The sequence below is a fragment of the Candida theae genome (assembly GCF_024610275.1).
Source record: "Candida theae strain CBS 12239 chromosome Unknown scaffold45, whole genome shotgun sequence".
Classification (NCBI taxonomy): Eukaryota; Fungi; Ascomycota; class Pichiomycetes; order Serinales; family Debaryomycetaceae; genus Lodderomyces; species Lodderomyces theae.
In genome coordinates this window covers 18753-41187 of record NW_026261383.1, presented here as the reverse complement: position 1 = coordinate 41187, position 22435 = coordinate 18753, and the positions used below count along the sequence as shown (strand labels likewise).

The following is a 22435-nucleotide window of genomic DNA, read 5'->3' as shown; positions in this document are numbered from 1 at the left end:
GAGTTTTAGAGTCACGGAAATGTGCCCTACTCGGTCTTCAGTTCGAGGGGACTACCGATAATCACATGCAACAAACGATAGCATTCTTCCAGGCTTTTCCGCTTTCGGCGTGGATGATATAGACTGTTTTTTCAGCATCTGTTTGTGCTTTATCTGGTATCCAAAGCACTCTCACTCGTTAGGCGAGTTAGATCATAGTATATTTGTTGGTGAGGGGTATATACGCTCGTACGACAATAAGTACAGTCATATTGGTGTCAAACCCTGGATTGTGATTGTAACCCGGAAAAATGCAACACGATGGATCTGCAACACCCCGCGGTCCATTTCATCAATCGAGGAAGAAAGAGAGACGGGGGGGGGAGGAATTACGAAAGCGTTCCGTTTTAGCAACCGAAACGGTGAATTCCTCAACCTAAAAATGTTCTTTACCAACCACAAAGATAAAACGAAAAGCGTAAAACCTTAAATCGCCTTCAAGTGTAGTCCCAAAGGAGAAACGCCACAAACTCTCCACTCCCCTCCCCTTCTTTCAGTACATTGTCACATATCCGCTGTTGCCAGTGACGTTTATGAGGAAACAGAAAAGAGTTTTTGTAAAAGCAGCCATGTTCTCCTCTTTGGGTAAGAACTCCGATAAATTATAATTCATTGGTTTATATCTCGTTTCTTTTTGTTTTTTTCTTTTTGCTTTCTCAATTTTTGCAGTTTATTCGAATAAAAAAAAAAAAAGAAACTTTCGGTGATGGGCTCTTGATCTTGATCCGATTACGAAAGTTTAAAAAGCAAACAGTAAAGTTTAAACGATCACCTAAAGTTAGCGTATTCCGAGAGACTAACTAGCCATACATGGAAGAATCACGAAAGGCACGGAAGTGTAGAAGTCACCTCTTTCTCAAAAGTTTTTTTTTTTTTTCAGTTCCTCGCCACAACATAGCAACAGTGTGGCTTGTGATGTCTCAGACTTCAAAATAGAAACGAAAACAAGGATCGAGTGATCAATTACACGGATAATGTATCTTTCCGAAACTTCGTCCTATACAATGTGATTATGAGTAGATGTCAGTAACGGAATATTGTAGACTGAGGCTGATGTCGTCATCGTAAGAACATATAGAAAACAAAGCAAAAAAAAAAAATAAAGAAGAAAAAAGAAATGGGTGAAGGAAAAGAAAAGAGCCGTACGTGAACAATATCAAAATTAAAATTAAAAAAAAAAAGGAAACAAATTTCCCCCTGTTGCTACACAAAAAAAAAAACTTGATAAAAAAAAAATTAATTGAAAATAATTGTGTACAAGTGCACGCATACACAAAACTAGGTAATTACATATAATAGGTAATACACTTTTACTGTGCAGTTTGTGTGACAGTATATTTTGTTCACTCACATACTTCTATTACTCAATCTCCTACTGTATCTGCATCAGGGGCTATACTGCTTGATGACAATAGTGGAAATATAATATCTGCTACTATACTGTAGTAGGAATAAAAATAATAATGAACTACAATAGCAAGGTATAAAAACAATATTAGCAATAGTAATACACAGATAGATAGGCACTGCTTTGCTATACTGCACTTTTGGACTACAGTTGTAGTTGAGATTGCTTGCTGTTGGTTGTTAGATTTGTACGAACACTATAGACTTTTCCTTTTCTTCATTAAGGCATACGTTAAGTATGTATATTGTTCGTGGTTTGTGTACCGGATTTTAAGTCTTTAACCTACGTAGTGTAAAATTTTTTTTTTATTTTATTATACATATACATATTTTTTTTTTTTTAATTTTTAAATTTATGGGTTTTTGTATTTGTACGTTGATTGTGAATCTGCCCTTGTCCTGTATAGCTCTTTTCCACAGATCGACATCTGTATATATACATATATATAGAGACCATTGTTTCCTCCGTAGATTTTGTCATGAATTTTTCAATTGCCAACTTCAGTTCAACAGCACTATAGAAGAGAAGGGTCATTCAAAAACCAAAACCCTCTCATCCAACATAGCCTTGGTTCTATAGGATATAAAGCACGACACATCGTTACCCTTTGAACTTCTAGCTAATTGTACATTTCACTACAGCTACTTCACGTCCACCGCCATCTCAACATAGAAAGGGGCATAATACACCAACGTGATTACCCAATTCACGAAAACACCCCAACATACTAATCCTTCCTCGTTGTATACATATACATATATATATATATATATATATCGAGAAGGATCTTACTTCAACTAGCACCTCAACTTCTCACAATATCAGATTCCAATCCTATGTTCATTGCGAGTTCACCACTACTCCCATATACGCGCTTTGATATGCTAGATCCTAATGAATACTCCGATGCAACAAACAGTTCCAATCCTGTATATACAGTGGATGAAGCCGTCAATGACGCGTCGTCTTCTACGCAAGGGTTCCCACCAAATTACGCTACAACTGCTACAAACTACTTGCTAGATGAAAGTCAGCCTGATTTGTTTAACGACGAACTAACACCTACAGCTGGTTATGTGACAACTTCAGACACCAACGGCGTTCAGGATATTTCAAGTTATGCCAACAATATATACTCACAGTCAATCAATGTCGATTTAGGCGCTGTGACTCCGGTGTCGGCCGTCAGTAACAACAACAACAACAACAACAACAACAACAATAATAATATTAATAACAATTCAAACTTGTATCAACCACAAAATGCCATAACAGAGCAGTCTATTGAGAACTTGTCCTACCAATCTTCATCACAGTACCACTACCCATTATCATCATCCGTCTCCTCATCGATTCAATCTTTCACTCAACATTTGGATAATGGACATTCTTCAACGTACAACTTAAACTACCCCACTAATGCATCCAGCTTGGACAACAATACCCAATACCCTCCACAAGGGCCATTCACAACCTCAATGTTTAATCAACCACCGTCACTTCCTATTTCATCTTCGCCACAAGCTCAATTCTTCGTCGGGGGTGGCATGCATTCACCATCAGTCTACTTTGATGGCGTGAACAACAACACCTCATCATTTGGCAATCAACCTCCCTTGTCAGCCGTGTCAAGTGACCAACTCCTGCTTGCAAGCTCACCAGGATCCGTTACCACTACGCGTCAGCAAGTTCCGGAAAAGCAACCAATCAAAAAGTCACCTACTCAAAGACAGCGTCGCGGCCCACCAGCGAAAAAGGAGGCCAGATCCCCAGTACTCACAACATCCGCCATACATCAACACCCTTCACTGGATAAAAAGAGGTATCGTATAGTACGCGGGGTTTCTGCTGGTGGTAGCAGCACACGCCCACCCAAAGAAGCACTCAAAAGCAGCTCAATTTTCTTACCGGTGGAATTGAATTTGGTTGGTGCTTCCGTTGAAGACGTATGTTGTCCCAAATGGTCTGCTCTGGAGAAGGACGATCGTCGTCGTATCATACGTATTGAACGTATTCAGAATGGGCCCCAATTGACCCTTAATTTTAGCATCGTTGGTAGTGCTAACGAAAACCCAATCACTTTACCACCACCACCCAACATCGATGTTGTTGAAGTGTCGTGTTTGGAGTGTGATGTTAGATCAAATGACGAGTACGAATCACAATCATCCGATGATGAAGCGGGTCCTAGTCCACTGAAATTGCAAGGATTGCGAAACAAGCGATTTGTCAATACTGACCCGGAAACCGGTCGCAATTATCAGTATTACATAACTTCAGTTGAGGTGATTGAAATTGTTGAGTTGTTGATTGGCAGTGCTTTTGCCGATGCCGGTGAGCGAAGAAGAGAAAGAGGTAGAGTCAGATCCAACTTGGTGCCATTTTGGTCCAAGAAGTCAATCAGTTCAAGAATGAGTGAGTCGTCCTCTGTATCATCTGGTACTTCCTCAATGGGCTCGAATTCCATCTCAGCGAGAAGGGAGAGCAGCGTGTCTTCGAACAGCAACATTGCTGCTGCTGCTGCTGCCGCCGCCACTGCCGCCACCGCCGCCACGTCATCATACCCTTCATTCGACATGGATTCCAACTCACAACCCACAAACCAAGATTATCGTCTGGAGCTAGCGAAAAGAATAATGGCATACGATATACGTAAACCAAGAGGGTTTGACAAAGAGGTGAGGATATTGAGATGGGATAAATTGATACCTGCACTTAAGCGTGCTTCAAGTAGTTACTACACCGAAATCCCACAAGGTGACGAGTTGCATGCCCTGTTTTCGAATTTCAACGTTTAAGTAAAAGTGGCTTGTCATTGACAATGTCTGCTTTCTTTCACAAAAAGTTTTATTTATTATTCGTTTCAACTGTTAATATATACTTTTCAATTCTGGAACTCTCTTTGATATAGCATTCTCTTTTCTTGACGTTATTTATGTGTAAGGAGCATAAAGTGACACATTTCATTTTGCAGACGAGATTTTCGGAACCGAGAAACGGATCGATGAAAAGAACGAAAACTGTGGCTAGGACAGTTTAGATTCGTGTAACCCGTTGGATAGCGGACTGCTTGTCTATTCTTTTACGCATCTCTACACTTCCATACCAATACTTAGATTGTCTTTGAATGTATTTCAATGTATCACACTACACACCTACTTAAAATTCGAATCTTCTTTCAGCTTCCTTCCAATTGACAACGTTCCACAAAGCCTTGAAGTATTCAGCCTTGACATTTTGGTATTGCAAGTAGTAGGCGTGTTCCCATGCATCAATGGCAACCAATGGAATCAAGTTTGGGTCAGTAACGGTGTCTTGATTGGCAGTGGTGATGACTTCAATTTGACCACCATTCTCCTTATTCTTGACGATAAAAGCCCATCCTGAACCCTGGATACCAGCCAACTTGGCATTGGTGACCTCAATCAACTTATCGACTGATCCAAATTGTTGAGAAATTTGCTTACCCAAGGCAGAGTCTTCGCTTGGAACTTGACCGCCACCTGCACTTTGAGGAGCCAAATTTTTCCACCACAAGCAATGGTTGACGTAACCACCACCGTTGAAGTTGATGGCTTTTTGCAAAGCAACGAGTTTCTTAACTTCACCCTTGGACTTGGCTTCAACTGCACTTTCAATTGATTTGTTCAAGTTGTCGACATAAGTCTTGTGGTGTTTCTAGATAGTTATTTTTGTTAGTACAAAACGTTCCCAGTAGCCAAGTCATACTCGAATTCCTTTGTTTCTTTTTTGTTTTTATCTTCTTGTCTGAAAGAATACATACGTTATAGTGAAGATCATTGATTTGTCCACTGATGTATGGTTCTAAAGCGTCTAATTTATAATCCAATTCGGGCAAAGAATATTTGGTTCTGGTGGCACCAATGGAAGCAGCAGCTGGTTTAACTGCAGATGAAGTAGCTTTCAATAATGTACGTGAGGTGTATTTGAACATTGTTATGCGGAATAAGTAGATTCAATTGATGAATAAAACACTTTGTTAACTTGAAGAAAAAAGTAGGGGTCTTTTTGATTTATTTATTTTTTTTATTTTTATTTGCTGCTAGTTCTTCCCGCCCCATGTGCGAATTCTGTTATATAAATATATATGATTGGCAAATGCAGAGGTTTTTGTACAATATTTTGAATTGCGATGGAATTACGTAACCTTGCATTGCAGACTCTGTTTAGTATTACACACTTTTCTATTAAAGTATTAACCAGTACTTTGCTCACCGACTTGAATGATCCTCATGTACAGAAGATTCAGTGACGCTTGAAATAAAGAAGGTATTCGTTCATCTATTGACTCCATCTCTCTACATTCTTTCAACAGGCGTAAGACCCAACAAAGTCATACCGTTGTAAATAACTTGCTTAGTAGCGGCATACAAGGCCAATCTCGCCACAGCCACATCTCTTTCTTGTCCCGAAACCCACAAAATATCATAACACTGCGATACAATGTGCGATAAGGAGAACAAATATGTAACAATAGTTGATGGTTCCATATTCTTCACTGCTTTTCTAATAGTATCTGGATATTGGGCCAATGTTCTAACCAAAGAAGCAGCACATGGTTCCACTAACAAGTCAAAGTTGGCAGACTCCAATTCCTTTTCAGTAATGTCATTCTTTCTTTGCATTGAGCACAAACGTGAGTGTGCATATTGCAAGTACGGACCAGTGTCACCTTCAAAAGAAGTCATACGATCCCATTTGAATTCGTAGTTTAGGATACGCTTGGATTGGAAATCCTGAATCATAACTGCCGAGATACCAACCAAATCAGCAATCTTCTCTGGATCTTCAATTTGTTTGTACTTGTCTTCATTCTTTTTCATAACCTCGTGCATCTTTTCTTTAGTTTCTTGAAGAATGTTATCCAAAAACACAACGTTACCTTTACGAGTTGACATCCCTTGAACCATACCAAAGTTTATGTGTTCCAAATTTTGGGCCCATTCAAATCCCATTTGTTTCAAAATCTCAAAAAATTGAGCACAGTGCAAATCTTGCTGCGATGCGACAACATAAATCATTTTATCAAACTTGTAGGTATCGTAACGCTTGATAGCTTCACCTACATCTCTAGTTAAGTAAAGCGATGTACCATCGGATTTTTCAACCAAAGCTTTACCCAACTTCTTATTGAATTTGCTCAAGTCAATCAATTTTGCTCCACGATCAACATGAACCAACCCTTTCTCCTCAAACAATTTAGTGGCCTCCTTCATCAATTCTTGTGGAACTTGTGACTCTCCAGAATAGTTATCATAAACAATATTAAGACGAGCATAAGTATCGACGTATTTTTCAATTGAAAAATCTCTAAACCTTGCCCAAACTTTCAACGCAGCCTCATCTCCATCTTCCATTCTTCTGAAAAATGCTCTTGCTTCTTCATTGGTTGAAGATTGAATCTTTTTCTCGTCCTGCTCAGAAGCGTCAATAGTGCCTTCTTGAGCTTCTCCAGTAGCCTCGTTAGTTTCATTTCTGACATCATTGTTGATCTTGACATAAACTTCAAACAAGTGATTAATTGGGTCCTTGGCTAACTTCTCCTCAGACCCATATCTTTCAAATCCAACAGCCAATAAACCAAATTGTTTACCCCAGTCTCCCAAGTAATTGATTCTAGTAACGTCCCAACCAATCTTTTCGTACAAGTTAGATACAAACCCGCCAATAATAGTTGATCTCAAGTGACCAGCATGGAAAGGTTTGGCAATATTTGGTGAAGAAAACTCAACAATCACTTTCTTACCAACTCCCAAGGGCAAGTATCCATAATCAGTCTTTCTTTTCAAAACATCAGAAATGACCAAGTCAAAAAGGACAGACTTGTTGAAGAAGAATTGGAGGAAAACCCCTTGTGGCACAAGATTGCTGATAAATTTACCCTTGTTGAATTTTTCGGCCCATTCTTTGGATTTTTCCGATGGATTGATACCTTTTAATCTCAATTTAGGGATTGGGACAATGAGATCACCTTGATCAAGTAATTTTGGAGTATCCAATGCTTGAACAATGATATCTTTATCAATTCCAGAGATACGGTTCAACTCATCACCAATGTAATTTCTAAACACATCAACGACATTGTATTCTGGGTAAGTATCCTTTGCTGGCTCCGGTTGGTTCAAGCCGAGCTTGGATAATTCTTGAGTGATGGCGTTGGCGGACATAGATCTTCTGAGTGTAATACGCGTCAAGATTCTTGGAATGGGATTAAAGTATGTCGATTTACCAAGTAATCTCAAAATTTGCATCAATGAGAGAGAGAGAGAGTGATGGGAAATTCTTGAAAATTTTGTCTCAGTTTTTTTTGTTTCTTTTTTTTTCTTGTTTTCTTTTTTTTTTCGTTTTTCTATTCAGTATGTCATTTTCGTAGCAAAAGTAACACTGATAAGGAGATAAGCGATTGCTTGAACGGTAGTGTGTAAGTTACGGAGAAGCAATAGCTAATTGGTGACTGGATTAATGTGTGGCTTTATTTTTTGGAGAGGCATATGGTTGGATCTCTAATGTTGTTCCTCGTTGTTGGAGCAATGTATTTATCAACGTCCACCCCCCCTGTTTCTCACTGGTTTCCATCTACCCCAGCAAGTAAGTCATACCGTGGGTAGTCACGAACCACTTAGGAAAAAGCATGCTTTCAACCTAATGTGATGTTTCCAATTATCTCTTTGATTTCAACAATTCTTCTTTTGTCATGTTCTCCTCTGCAGAGTAATTTTGTGCACTGTTTCTCGTTTCTCAAAGGAAAAGTGTGAGCTTTGCTAACTTGTACTTTCATACCCCATCCACTATGGATTCCCAAATTAAACAGCTTGTGGAAATGGGGTTCACCCGTGACCAAGCAGAATCCGCATTACAGAAGGCTAATAACGACTTAGAGCAGGCAATTGGATACTTGTTTGGTGATTCAGAAGAAAAACACCCTACTGAAACGCAAATGTTTGATGAAGATTACAATAGTCACAGTGGCACTGTTGCCATCTCCAATCCTCATGAAATTCCACTGTTTCCACTACTGGAGTCACAGGAGTATGCATATAGTAGTGGCTGGGGGTCGGAGTCTGAGCAACTTGAGGTGGCTGAATCTCAACTTTTTAAAAATCCTGAGGCATTTTTGAGAACAAAGGATACCATCCCTGCAGTTGTTGCCAAATGGACTAATTCTCCAGGAAGATTTGTGGTTCCGTTATATGTGCTACTTTGCCAGATTCCCTCATTCAACAAATTGCTATTGAGTAAAGATGTGGATCAACCATTTGATGAGAATTGGTTCACCCCAGAACAAGAAGAAGAGGCGACTGGGTTGGACCCAAGTAGGAGTGAGTCATTTATTGCTGCAATCCAACGACTCATTGGATTCTTTTCCGCACATAGTGAGCGCTCATTCATCAGTTCCGAATGGTTTTACAACAGAGTGTCTGAGTCATTCAAGGCTCATGAGTTTGAAGATTGGGACGACCTAGTGTATACTGCTTCTAGCGACTTGGAGAAACACGTGAAATCAGTTTTGGACCAAGACTTTGATCTTCTTAGCTCGCATGCAACAAGTCACGAGCGCGAATTGAAACTTTTCAAAACTGTCATGATTGACAGCGAGTGCCGAGAGTCGACGTTGGTGGAGTCGTTGAGTAAATTGTTGCGCTCTCCCGATGCCTACGCCATCAAGGACCTTGCACCTGTTTTAGCTATTCAAATTTCCCCCAGTGAAACAGGAAGCCAAGTGCCATCTATCAATGTCGAGGAGTCATTCTACCCTGCTCTTTTTACAGCAAAGTACAAGCCCTTGATAGAGAAAATGGACAGGAAAAGACTCCTGTCTTCGCAGAAAAGAGCCACTATTACGTCACGAATTATGGCGTTGAGTTCATTTGAAGGAAAGAAAATCCGAAGCTTCCTAGATAAAACAAAAGAATATGTCGAGAAAGTTGGTGAAACAGAGGCATGCGAGGATCTTCAAAAGTTGTCTGATTCTATAAAAAATGAGTCTAGTCAATTAAATGAAGCTCTAAAAGCAATCAACATAGATTACGCCAAGCTCGATACGTCTAACCAAGAAAACATTATAGAAGAGCTCAGAAATGATGATGAATGGGACATACCGCCAAAGTACCACTTGGTTGGTGCTGTACTCTCGCATACACAGTATGCGTATAGACCAATGGCCAGTACAGGGGACGACGATTGGGTTTTGTACCTCGCGGATACATCTAATGGAATTGTCACAGATTTTAGAGCGACTCAGTGTTCTTTCAACGAGGTTAGAGGTTTCTTGCGCGATGAGCCAAATGATAAGTATATCTTCTTGGTGTATGCTGATGAGAACACTTTACAACGAAGTGAACTTGAACTTCCCCCTAGTTTGTCGTCGTTTTTCGCAAGAGACAATGCATTTCTACACAGCCAAATTGAAGAAAAGGAAAGCAAAAATGAGCATGTTGTTGATGCCAGCGATTCCTCTTCGGAGGAGGTTAGTGATGAAGATGCAAATGGAAAGGATAAGTTAGATTCCGATACTGATTTAATAGATTTATAGGTACTGCATATTAACGAGACTTTTAATGTCGTTGTTAACAAAGGAGAAAAATATAAAAAAAAATAAAACAGAGGCAAGTCTCCGACACACTGGTTTTGATAAAAGCGGTTCATCCAGCGCCACAACTTCCCCTCTTACAATCAGCATTAAATGGATTACGTCGACGACTTTGAAGATAACAACCCATTTGCCAGACCAGATGAAGAACCGAGAGATCGGTTTGAGTCTCTAGCAGAAGAAACGCAGGCGCAGGAACACAATAGTGAGAATGTTGAACCTGTTGGGGAAGCCAATGGGGCCGACCAAGACCTAATATCGAAAACTGATTTACGAAAATTGATACCAGAAAGATTTACCAGCAAGTACAGTCTAAATATCAAGCTCGTTTCCATTGAGAGAAATAAGCCTGAAAATCCAATTTTACGATTGTCTGTTCGTGTGCATGGACTTCCTAAATTTAGACAGAGGGAGTACGATGATGTCCGCCGTACCTTCAATGAGGTAGTCAAGTTCAATAAATACTTGGCAGTGTCAAACTTGGAAGTATTTGTGCCAGTGATACCAAGCTCGACTACGTCATACCCCACAGGCGGCGAGGATGAAAAGAAGCAGTTGATGTTTGTTTGGCAAGAATGGTTTAACCGAATTACATCGAATCCGATCCTTATTCGAGACGAAGAGTTTGTATTCTTTGTTGAGAATGATTTCGGATACAGTGTCATAAACAGTAATAGAAAGTCTTCAGTTGCAAGCGGGTTGATGAGAAAGACTTTGAAACAATTACCAGTTCCGTACGATCCATTCCAAGAATTGGCGGAGTTTAGACCAACTATAAAGAATGCCTATTTGTTATGCCAGAGGTTGCATCGACTGCTCGACAAAGTTTCTAAAAGTGAAAAGCAGCTATCAATACACGTTTACGACATGTCAAACAAATTGACTGTATTGTCGCAATTTGAAACGACCCATCCTGGAATGAAAAATATGTGGGAGAAACTAGGAAAGGTTGTTCAAGCTCAGTCCGATCTTTTGCTTGTGGAATCTATAGGCGAAATGGGTATCTTGGGCGACGGAATCCAATACTTTGTCAATGATTTTTATGAAATAAAAGAGGCACTTACAAATCGGTATTTAATTATGCGTGAGTTGCTCCAGGCTGAGGCACAAACCAATTCAAAACACATCCACGCCAACAAAATGAAAAACAAAGCTTCATTGGACCCCATAAAAGTGGATGAAGCTTTGCGATCCTTAGAATATGCTTCCAAAGTGCAAGAGCTGCTAAATTTACAAGTTAAAAGAATATCGGGCGAAATGTTGTTTGAAAAGGATGAAGTTGTCGATTTTGTCGAAAAAAAGTTCAAAAGCTTATTGAAGGCTTACTCTTTACACAAAATAGATTACCATCGAAAAATATTGAAGAAATTGGAAGCCATTAGGTTGGACGTTAGAAGCGTTGACGAAAGGGGAGGGTTGTCTCGTCTCAACCGTGACAACTTGGCTAGTATTAAACACAATCTATTACAGTCTCAAGCACCTTCAGGAGATTCATGGTCGTCACGAACGTTTAGGTCACTAGAAAAGGAAGAGGAGACAAAACAGCGGACCAAATCTCAAATCTCTTCTTTGCAAGCAAACTCTGTAGACGCAAAAAATGCTGCCAGTTTGTTGGGAGTGGCTACTTTTTAGTTGTAGCTGTGTGGTACGTATAATATATAGGGAGAGTTACAATTTTGAAAAATTTCGGATTTTGTGCCAAAACAGGAAAAAATTCTAAAATCAGCTCTCTACAAACATAAACAGAAAACTTTCTATAGAAAACACCCTCACCATCTTAGCATAGAAATAGACACACACACACACACACAAAGCAGGTTGATTCTTGCAAACACCAAACCAACGACAACCTCTGTGGTCATAGCGAGTAAAACTACACAACCTTATGTGAGATTGAAATGCCTATTCCCCTCAGCTTCTCCCAGAAGGAACTCAATGATACGATACGAGAGATAAAGACCTTGAAGGTTTCTCAATTGAGAAGTTTAGTGCGCCTGCTTGTACTTCCAAACGCTGGTACAAGAGATGTCCTTCTTGGAAAAGTAGCTTTGTTCTTTGAGGACAAGTGGAATGTCGATGAGGCAGCACGACTTGCTGCTATAAGAAATTTGATTGAATTAATCAAGAATAACGGAAGCATACCCACCTACAATGACGTATACAACTATTATCGAAGCAGAGATCGATCCAGGCCCGGGACACCATCTTCTTTTCCCCCCGCAATGCACTCACGAGATTCAAATCCGGTCAGAGATCACAAGATCAACTTCATTGACAACCCCTTCTTCAGACTAGTTCGAAAGCTACACATTTCACCACAAGTATGTAGGCCATGCAAGAGAAAAGGCGTGCTTGAAATCAATTTTGTCTTTGATGAGATCGAACACAAGTTGTTGAGACGAGAGGACTCCAACATGAAGATATATTTACTCTGCGGGAGAAAGATGGAAGAAGGGCTTGTATCTCATGACGTGGAAATCGAGTGGCCCATACCCCATGAACTTTATGTGAATGACGAAAAAATGCTCAACAACTATGAGGGTATCAGGCATAAACCTGGCACAGCAAAGCCTGTTGATGTCACCGATTTTGTACTTGGGCCGCCGAAATTAAACAAGATTCGCATGACATATGAGGACGATACAGATACATACTATGTTTACTTATACTTTGTGATATTGATACCTATTGAAGAAGTGATAGAGGAGATCAAGGAACACCCAAAAATCTCAAAGAGAGGTACAATGGACTTGATCAAAAAGAACGCAGACGACCTGCACTTGGAGGGTATTGAAATCAAAGATATCATGCTAACATTAAAAGATCCCTACACATTCACAAGAATACAGACTCCTATAAAGACTATGGAGTGCGATCATCTTGAATGTTTTGATTTAAATTTTTTCATGATTCAACAACAGCTGAACCCGACATGGGAATGCCCACATTGTGGCAATAGCCTTGAAGTTTCGGATTTGGCAATTTGTGAGTATTTTGAAGATATCCTCAATAATGTGAGCATGGATGTAGACTACGCAAGGATTACAAATGATGGACAATGGGCTCCGGTAATTGAATCTGTGTATCCAAGAGCAAGGGTGAAATCAAAGAAGCACAAATCCCAAAAGATAGTGGAAGAACCCCAGATTAAAGTAAAGCTTGAGTCTGGCATTAGGGAGGGTGCTTTTCTTGAAGAAATTGTACTTTCAAGCGACGACAGCGATCAGTACGACAACAACGACAGCACCAACCGCAACGACATCACCAACCGCAAGGTTCAAGAGCTTCTAGCGGTAACCGATCCTATGAGACGTGAAGACTCGCTTCCAACCAACGGTCAACCTAAGGTACAGCCTGGTATTAATTTAGAGACTCTAAAGGAACCATTTGGCGAAACATCTGTCGAGAATCAGGGACATGTTTATTCTAAAGAAATCGCAAGCGTAGGTGAAGTTGTTCCTAAACGTGCAAGACAGGACCTCACAAGTCCTTCGACAAACTCTTCTTTGGTTACTTGTGGTTTAGATTCTGCCCAGACGAGTCCTCGTGATGACCACGTCCTGATAAAATTTCAAAGACACCAGATGCTGTGCCAGCGGACCCGGGACTTTCGGCTACACGAGCAACAGCTTCGTGAACAGCAACGAGAGTGTCAAAATGCAACAATTGATGCCTTGAACGAGGTAACCCAACATGGGCCAGTAGACTCTCGGCAGCAGCCAGCGCACAACGAGGGAACACAGAATACAACCCCTCAAGCGCACCCAATTCGTAACCCTTTGACCAAATCTCCGTTTGCAGGGCCCGCATCTTTGGGAGAAATTGAGGAGCAATTCCGTTCCGCCATAATTGCTCCACGGAATGCGAGACAATCAACTCCTGGTGCAGCCACGGAAAGTCTTGAAGGTGGGGCACGACGTTACGCCCAACAGCAAATTGCCATTAAGATGCTGCAACCACAACAACAACAGCAGCAGCAGCAGAGGCAGCATCAACAACAGCAGCGAGAAAGCACTCTGAACAGTGTTGCTGTTGATATGTTGACCCGAGATCAGAGAAGCACGCAGCATATAAAGCTAGAGCAAGGATCTCATCGTAAAGTTTGCAACGCAAAATCGGCGGACAGAGCCACTGATTGCCACAAGACTCAGAATAGCTCTCAACCCATTGATTCCTTGGATGACATAGACCGCTTTCCTTTAGCCGCAGGCTTGCTTGCTTACGGCAGTGTCAGCCCAAATAGTGATCCTAAAGCCACAGCAGCAGCAGTTTCAAAGGAAAGTCTACCTGTGACTGAGCAAAAAGCGGACTACCCACTTGCAGAATCAAGCAAAACGAAAAGTAGAGCTTCAGGCTGTACAGTTGCACTTTTATCGACGCAAAATGCTAGAGCCAGTTCCAAGAATTTGGGTAAATCTTCCGTGGGTGACATTGTATCAAACAATCCAAAGTTGAGAGACATTCCAAATAAAAGGTCTCAGAAACTCAAACACAATGATATAGCTATTTCTAAACCCGCTAACGTGAACGGTGGAGACTCAAGCACGCATGTCAATTTGGAAGATGGTTCTCTTCATGATCAAGCGAAATCAAGTGCTAGACAACCCATTGGCCTTAGGTCTTCCTCACGGAGTCAATCTCGGTCCGCGCATGATAAACTTCAAAAGCAATATTCTTCTCTCTTTATTCGCAACAAAAGACCACCACCCAGTTCCAAACAACCAGCAATGGGGAAGGGGAAAGGGAAAGGGAAAGGGAAAAGGACGGACCCTTCACAAGGAAAAGAAACCGCATTGTCAGTGCTTGAAGAAGTTCACGGTTCAGCCAACCAAGATGGCACTTCCAGAGAGTCAACGGAGCAATTGCACGGTTCTGAAACTCACAAGGAGTCTGATGTTGATTATTTATTTGTTGAGGACGACGAGGATGTATTTATTTCAGATGCCGAAAACAGTAATCTACCAACAACAACAACAACAACAACAACAACAACAACGCAAGAAGAGCAAATGCAAGCAAACAAGGACTTACAGAATGAAACGAATATTCATACTTCGGTCCAGCAGCGAGGACATTTGTTTTCACCAGGTGAGGCAGAACTTGAGAAACATATAACTCGGCAGATGCGACTGCAGCCAGTAGGTGATATTGCTTCCACTGAAAAGCTAGCTTTGGAAGCGTCGATAGAGAAGGCTGCATTTACACAATTAGAACAGTTAATGGCGCTGTTTGAGACGGATACAAAGCGCACACTTGAAGATATCAAGCTTAAGTATGCTTCGAATCCCGAGCGGAGAAACGCTATGTTGGAGCACAATGCGAACTCTAGAGAGAAAGAAAGGCGAAAAGTTATTGATGTGTTTGTTAGTGATTAGTTTGGCCGCCTCGATACGATTGCTTCTTTTTTCAACATATCGAGCAATGTGCTGATGCCTACTGCAGCGGAGTTGAAACCGAATGACTCGGACCGTTCCTCGCAAGCAGGATTCCGCAGAGTAAATACAGCGATTGATGGTGCGAATATAAATGCTGGTGCAGCCCAGTCTAATCTTCATGAGCATTCTTTTACGTCGCATCCGTTACCAATCCTCGGGTCACAAATCCATTCAGGTGCTGATTTCAGCCATGTTGCTCAAATTCTAACTCCCAAGTCACCTACAATCCAAAGTATTCAGTTAAAAAATGGACAGTTCAAAGTTGATGAATCTTTTTTTGATGATACTAAAGCATCGAGTTATTTTATTCCTCCCGATGACATGAAGCAGAACTGGACAGTCTTTTCGAAAAAGAGCACAGATTTAGAAGTACATAACATAAATGTGGATTTAGGCGCCCGGACAAAGCAGACGAGACCTGGATCTGATCTGAAACAAACGAGGACGTTGTCCAGAAAGCTAGAAACCTCGCCTGCTAAGAAACAAAACTTGCTTGAATTGTTGGAATGTGAGCCAGGTAAAGGGAAGTTGATAAACAAGTTTTTGGTATTTCAAGACTACACACTGGAACCTAACGACATGAAACAGATAGAAGAGACGTGGGTACGAGAGTTGAAACAAAGAGAAGAAAGTATCGACAGAATGGTCATTCTAGGAACTTCAAAAGATTCAATAGTTCTAGGTCCCAGTGATGGCGAGTAGGCTAGACATTAACTATACCATAGTTGCTGTATCTATGTTATTGAGCTTGTATAGTTCTTATTTTCGATAAAAATCCCTATTACACCAATCACAATGGACTTGGTCCCAAATAGTCCTCTTTGATACTTCCAATAGCGTAAATTTCATTAACATCCGTTCTAGTCCCCACAATCTTCAACCTAACTTTCGACCCTTTCTCTATGTTTTCATCTGGGCTAGAATAAGCTGGTGGATTCGCTGACGGGTTAAACTTCATATCCGACGGTATTAGATGGGTACTGACAAATACAGACAACGGCCCCACATCTGCAAAGAACCCCATTTTGTTGACTGTCGTTACCACTCCATCGACAACTTCTCCTTTGAAAGGTTTCCAAACAACAGCTCTGTATTTCACTTCGAATTCTGCCATTCCCGTCGTAGGGATTATTCTCCCTTTACCGACATCAATGTTCATAGAGTCTAGCACGCATACAATGTAGCCGAACTGACCCGTACAAGTGCCCTCGACGTCGCTCAATAATTTATCTCTCAAAAACTGGTCCATTTGAGGACCGAAATACGAAGGATGCAAGGTTAGGTTTAACGATAAATCTTTCAAAAAAAACATATTGTGTTCAGGTATTTGGGGTGTGCTTTATACATATAATACAAGATGGACAGTAATGGTTGGAAAATTAGGGTCTGATGGTGTTCTGTGGTTTGTTGTCGTTCCACAACAACTGATGGTGAAAATTTCGACTGTGTCTCTGTTTTTCCAATGTCGTCGGTTTTACAAAACTGTTTTGTTGTGGTGAAAAATAGTACCAAAAGAAAAAAAAAAAAAAAAAAAAAAATTTCACCAAAGAACACCAGCAAGCAGATACACACACACAGTTACAACAACACTCGGAATGTCTCAGAGGATCGGTAATGCCGTACTGGCTCTCACTCGCGTGTGGCACCATGTTGATGTTGCAGCAGACTCGAGGACACTTGGTAGACTAGCTTCACAAATTGCTACCACGCTACAAGGTAAACACAAGCCGACTTATACCCCCAACAGGGATCACGGTGACTACGTTGTTGTTACAAATTGTGCTCATTTGAAAATCACCGGAAACAAGTTAAAAGACAAGACATACTGGCACCATACTTCACGTCCAGGTACGTTAAACTTGATCCCTATGGAGAGAATGATTGCGAATAAAGGTTATGGGGAGGTGTTGAAAAGAGCAGTTAAAGGAATGATACCTAAAAATAAGCATAGATTGGTGAGAATGGACAGATTGAAAGTTTTTGATGGTGACGAGCATCCTTATAAAGATAATCTAATAGCATTTGCCGACGAAATGAAGGAAACAAGAGCCAAGTTGGCCAAGTTGGAAGAAAACGAAGCAAAGAGGGCAGAGCTTAGGAAAAAGTATTTGGCTCATCAAGTGTAAAATGAATGGTGCCTTGTAAATAGATCTATGGTATGTATACATTAACTTTTTATACACGAATGCTAGCCCCTGAACTTTCAGTATACAATCTTGGGGTGATGTTCATGGCCATAAGTTCTTGGAATAACAACTTGGCAGCATAAGGTATATGAATTTGATAAATGTTTGTCTTGTTTTTACAAGAACGACACTCAAACTGGTTTTTCTTCAAGTTGGCAATGACTGACATTAATCCACAACTTCCACAAACGTGCACTCTGAACGCATCGGATGCCTCCATCAACCTCTCTTTAAGGAATCCAGCGGCACCATGAGCTATCATACAATCTCTCTCCATTTCTCCAAAACGCAAACCACCATCTCTAGATCTACCTTCAACTGGCTGTCTGGTCAACACCTGTACCGGTCCTCTTGCTCTTGCGTGGATCTTGTCGTCGACCATATGTCTCAATCTTTGGTAGTAAGTGGGTCCAAAGAATACTTGTGCCATAAGTTTCTTACCCGTGTGACCATTGTACATAACCTCAAATCCTCTTGACTGGTAGCCATGCTCACGTAACAATTTAGAAATGGCCTCTGCAGTAACATCAGTGAATGGTGACGCATCACCTTCGAGACCAGATAACGACGACACCTTTGACAACAAACATTCAATCAAATGCGCAACCGTCATACGCGATGGAATGGCATGTGGGTTGATAATCAAATCTGGGACAATACCTTCGGCTGTGAAAGGCATGTCCTCGTGCCTATAAGTGACACCAATAGTACCCTTTTGACCGTGTCTTGACGCAAACTTGTCACCAATTTGGGGTATTTTTGTTGTTCTCATCCTCACCTTGACGAATTTGGCCCCATCACCGTTGGTTGTCAACAAGACTTGATCAACAATACCAGATTCGGTACTTCTCAATGGAGTAGAAGCATCTCTCTTGGTGTGGTACTGTGTTCTTTGACCCAATTCCTCGGTATCAGGGGGGATAGGAGTGGTTTTACCAATGATTATATCTTCTCCACTGACCCGTACACCCGGAGCAATCAAACCGTCATCATCTAACTTTTCATATGTGCCATGTTTCAACCGCAATGTGTCGGATCTGGAAGGTTTTTCAAATGTTTCCAAAGCCTTCATACCTTGGCGTTTTTCCAAATCCATGTACGAACGGAAAAATAATGACCGGAACAACCCTCTATCTATAGATGACTGATTCATAATCATAGAATCTTCTTGATTGTATCCGGAATAACATGCAATAGCAACTATGGCATTTTGCCCAGCTGGCAACTCACGGAACTTCAAGTGCTCCATTGCTCTAGTAGTGGCAAGTGGCTTTTGTGGGTAATACAAAATATTTGCCATGGTATCCATTCTCACTGCATAATTTGTCAAGAACACACCCATGGCCTGCTTACCCATCGCGGATTGATAAGTATTACGAGGAGATTGGTTGTGATCGGGGAATGGGATGATAGATGCCGCTACCCCTAAAATCATTGACGGATGGATCTCACAATGAGTAAAAGTGTGGGTATTACTACTACCGGTTGGTTTAATTCTCTTTGCTGGGTCTAGTTCTTGCTCCTCCATTTGTAAGTCTTGTTGTTGGGTTTCAGTCAAGCTACTCTTTGACGCTTCCAAATCATCGGGGGTCATGGCAATCATGATGGTCTCTTCTTCTTCGGCATCCACATACTCAACAATACCTTCCCTAACCAACGACGACCAAGTGTATGATGGCTCATCATCGAGTCCATCATATGAAGATTCCAACAATTGGTTGACATGCTCCTTACGTAATTTCAAATCACCTTTGGTTTCAGAATCTGGATCATCATCAACAATAAACAATGGACGATACACTCTTCCTGCATCGGTAAAAATCTTGAGTTCTTTTTCTCGTATATCCCTGATGATGGAAACCTCTGGGGAGATGTCTCCGTTTCTTCTAAGGTCACGCATATAGTCAACCAATGACGCTGGTTCCCTATGTACACCAACCCAAACACCATTAACAAACACTCTCGTGGCATCGGGTGAGTTGGATGGAACATAGTCTTCTAAAGGCTCCAAACCCCAGTCCCTCAAAAACGACTGGATAGGTTCTGATGGAGTACCAACAGAAATACACGTCATCAAGGATAAATTCTTCACCAAACCACACGCTTGACCTTCAGGAGTCTCGGCGGGGCAAACCAATCCCCAATGAGTGTTGTGCAACTGTCTAGGTTTTGCGATTTTACCATCTCTTCCAATAGGTGTATTTGTTCTTCTTAAATGTGACAAAGTAGATGAGTAGGTATAACGATTCAACACTTGTGAAACACCGGCTCTTGAGCTCATGGCCTTTTTCTGTTCACCCCAGTTACCGGTAGCTAACGAGTAACGCAATCCGTCAGTAATAGTTTGAGATTTAACCGCCAAAGTCAAGTTGAATTCTTTGTCATTCTCAACACATCTCTGCATGTAGTTGTAAATATCCTTGGTCAATTTTTTGAACAAGATACGGAATAAATTGGCCAATAAAGGTCCCGCTAAATCTAGCCTCTTTTTACCAAAATGATCTCTGTCATCGGGCTCTTTTCTTTCCAAAGCACAAAGAAGTAGTCTGTTGACCATATACCCAAGGAAAAATGCCTTTCTCGTCTCAAATCCTTCTTCTTGGGTAATATTAGGTAACAACTCCTTTTGTAAGATATCTTTGGCATACTGAATACGTTTTTCTCTCCTTATACCCAAAACCCCTCTTCTACCAATAAAATCAAGCGCCACCTCTCGCTCTTGAATAACAAAACCTTCCTCCACACAAGGCTTCAACATTTCCAACATTTGCCAATCGTTTGCATCGTAACAAATGTGTTCCAAAATATCACCATCGGGAACAACACCAAGAGCTCTAAATACAATGACAATAGGGATGTCCTCCTTGATATACGGCAAAGTTGCTTTGATGGTTCTAGCTGACAGACTCTTTTCATCACGGCCGTAAAGCTTGATTTGCATGGATGAGATCAATCTCGAACCTTTTTCAATAGCTGATCTAATCTCTGCCACGTGAGATATCGGAGATGGTGCCGCCTTCTTAAATACCTGTACAATGTTTGCTGCACTTCTCTCTTGCGCAATCAAAACTTTTTCAGAGCCGTTGATGACAAAGTAACCTCCCATGTCGTACGGACACTCTTTCAACTCAAACATTTCTTGCTCACCCAAGTCTCTCAACATGCAAAATTTTGATCTCACCATAATCGGGATCTTTCCCAAATATACCTTATTGTCACCTTCTTCCCCTTGAATTATCTGCTCCTTCCACTCAAGTTCGTTGTCTCTTCTATCATTGTCGTCAGACTCGAAAACTCTCTTTGACATATCAACATACAAAGGAGCTGAGTATGTAAGATTACGTAGTCTTGCCTCTTGTGGAAACATGGGATGAGTGGTACCGTCACCTTCAGTCTGACTTGGCTTGGAAATGTACATCTTACCAAAAGTAATCTCATACCTCTTGTTCTTGTTGTCCTTTTCAGACGTATGCTGAGCTGGCTGGTCTAAAATCAAGTGAGAGTCTTCCCAGATTAACTCTTGAATTGTTGATTCAATAAACTCGTCAAATGAGTCCAACTGCTGAGACACCAACCCTTTTTCCTGAAAGAAGGATGTAATCACAGTCCAACAATCTTCCGGGGTGATGCTCTGTGAGTCATCATACAGGTACGGGTCGTATTGTGGATCTTCTGACATGATGTGGGTGAGATCTGTGATTTGGACGGCAAAAAAATTTCAGATGGTTGTCGTGATTGTAATCTGACTTGTTTATTTCAGTTTTTTTTCTTTTTTTTTGTTTTTTTTTTTTTTTTTCTTTCTCTCTTTTTCTTCACCGACTTTTTTTATCCCAGCACGACCTTTTGGGAAAATTTTCAAATCTTTTCTGGGTGTCTGTCTGATTGATATTGCATCTTTATCTATGCAACACCAGGATATGTCCCTCCTAAAAACATTCACAAGGTCGGTGCATCACAAGCTTCCTCCTGCAAAGTATCCTAAAGTCAAGGCAGAAACTGTTGAGCTTAATCCACCCAGATATGGTTTCCGCAGAGTAAGACCTCCCATTTTGGCTCAATCACCAACCACTACATTATTCCCAAACTCAGAATTGGCGAAACTATACGTCGAACATGGAAAACCAATACCTAACAGATTCATAAGTCAAACAGACTCGGAAAGGGCCCGTGCACAATTTGAAAAGTTCCAAGAAGATTTAGCCATGGATGAACCACATTTTACTCAAGGTGAAAACAAAGTGTACTTGCCAGGTGGAAGGATTTGTCTCTTGCGACCAAATGCTAAGCATACTCCGTATCAAGCAAAGTTTTTGGTGCCCAAATCAATGAACAAATTGGATTTAAGGGACTACTTGTGGAATATCTATGGGTTGAGAGCACTAAACATAACGGTGCAATTACAACCAGCTAAGTGGACAAGAAGTTTGAGTGATTTGGCCAGATACAGGGTACCCCAATTGAAGAAAATGACCATTGATATGGCTGAACCATTTATTTGGCCTGAAGTTCCTCAAAAGAAGATTGACGACTTCAAGTTGCAACAGACCAATAGTGAAGAGATTGTTAAACATAACATGGCCAGCGGTGCTGACAAAAATAAGCCTTTAAATGCTTATGACGGTTTGTTTGAGGAGCCCAGTAAAGTTGAGAGGTTCATCCCCAAGCTGGCGAGAAAGGGAAAGAAATTTGACAGATTACACCAAGCACGTAGTCAAGTGTCAAGTTACTTAGGATTGTAAATAGAGATCGGTTCAAA

General features: G+C 41.0%; 11 protein-coding genes across 11 annotated transcripts; 7 read left to right on the top strand and 4 right to left on the bottom strand. All coding sequences in view use genetic code 12, as the record gives it.

The window, feature by feature from the left end:
* Window positions 1-2283: 2283 nt before the first annotated feature.
* On the top strand, window positions 2284-4245 carry KGF57_001379 (uncharacterized protein; the record flags this gene model as incomplete). Its single annotated transcript, XM_051750577.1, has 1 exon — window positions 2284-4245. The coding sequence occupies one exon, from the start codon at window positions 2284-2286 to the stop codon at window positions 4243-4245; it is 1962 nt and encodes a 653-aa protein (XP_051610118.1).
* Window positions 4246-4606: 361 nt separating this feature from the next.
* Window positions 4607-5402, bottom strand: SOD2 (superoxide dismutase; the record flags this gene model as incomplete). The annotated part of the gene is made up of 2 exons (XM_051750576.1): window positions 4607-5125; window positions 5232-5402. The coding sequence occupies 2 exons, from the start codon at window positions 5400-5402 to the stop codon at window positions 4607-4609; spliced, it is 690 nt and encodes a 229-aa protein (XP_051610117.1).
* Window positions 5403-5766: 364 nt separating this feature from the next.
* Window positions 5767-7635, bottom strand: KGF57_001377 (arginine--tRNA ligase; the record flags this gene model as incomplete). The annotated part of the gene is made up of 1 exon (XM_051750575.1): window positions 5767-7635. One exon carries the CDS (start codon window positions 7633-7635, stop codon window positions 5767-5769), a length of 1869 nt encoding a protein of 622 aa, XP_051610116.1.
* A 623-nt stretch (window positions 7636-8258) lies between these two features.
* KGF57_001376 (uncharacterized protein) lies at window positions 8259-10001 on the top strand (the record flags this gene model as incomplete). The annotated part of the gene is made up of 1 exon (XM_051750574.1): window positions 8259-10001. One exon carries the CDS (start codon window positions 8259-8261, stop codon window positions 9999-10001), a length of 1743 nt encoding a protein of 580 aa, XP_051610115.1.
* A 150-nt stretch (window positions 10002-10151) lies between these two features.
* Window positions 10152-11690, top strand: VPS17 (retromer subunit; the record flags this gene model as incomplete). The annotated part of the gene is made up of 1 exon (XM_051750573.1): window positions 10152-11690. One exon carries the CDS (start codon window positions 10152-10154, stop codon window positions 11688-11690), a length of 1539 nt encoding a protein of 512 aa, XP_051610114.1.
* A 266-nt stretch (window positions 11691-11956) lies between these two features.
* SIZ1 (SUMO ligase) lies at window positions 11957-15433 on the top strand (the record flags this gene model as incomplete). Its single annotated transcript, XM_051750572.1, has 1 exon — window positions 11957-15433. One exon carries the CDS (start codon window positions 11957-11959, stop codon window positions 15431-15433), a length of 3477 nt encoding a protein of 1158 aa, XP_051610113.1.
* Window positions 15434-15487: 54 nt separating this feature from the next.
* KGF57_001373 (SIZ1) lies at window positions 15488-16195 on the top strand (the record flags this gene model as incomplete). Its single annotated transcript, XM_051750571.1, has 1 exon — window positions 15488-16195. One exon carries the CDS (start codon window positions 15488-15490, stop codon window positions 16193-16195), a length of 708 nt encoding a protein of 235 aa, XP_051610112.1.
* An 88-nt stretch (window positions 16196-16283) lies between these two features.
* RPB7 (DNA-directed RNA polymerase II subunit) lies at window positions 16284-16805 on the bottom strand (the record flags this gene model as incomplete). The annotated part of the gene is made up of 1 exon (XM_051750570.1): window positions 16284-16805. One exon carries the CDS (start codon window positions 16803-16805, stop codon window positions 16284-16286), a length of 522 nt encoding a protein of 173 aa, XP_051610111.1.
* Window positions 16806-17088: 283 nt separating this feature from the next.
* On the top strand, window positions 17089-17619 carry KGF57_001371 (mitochondrial 54S ribosomal protein uL13m; the record flags this gene model as incomplete). The annotated part of the gene is made up of 1 exon (XM_051750569.1): window positions 17089-17619. One exon carries the CDS (start codon window positions 17089-17091, stop codon window positions 17617-17619), a length of 531 nt encoding a protein of 176 aa, XP_051610110.1.
* Window positions 17620-17668: 49 nt separating this feature from the next.
* KGF57_001370 (DNA-directed RNA polymerase II subunit RPB2) lies at window positions 17669-21358 on the bottom strand (the record flags this gene model as incomplete). Its single annotated transcript, XM_051750568.1, has 1 exon — window positions 17669-21358. The coding sequence occupies one exon, from the start codon at window positions 21356-21358 to the stop codon at window positions 17669-17671; it is 3690 nt and encodes a 1229-aa protein (XP_051610109.1).
* Window positions 21359-21596: 238 nt separating this feature from the next.
* MRP20 (mitochondrial 54S ribosomal protein uL23m) lies at window positions 21597-22418 on the top strand (the record flags this gene model as incomplete). Its single annotated transcript, XM_051750566.1, has 1 exon — window positions 21597-22418. The coding sequence occupies one exon, from the start codon at window positions 21597-21599 to the stop codon at window positions 22416-22418; it is 822 nt and encodes a 273-aa protein (XP_051610108.1).
* Window positions 22419-22435: the final 17 nt, after the last annotated feature.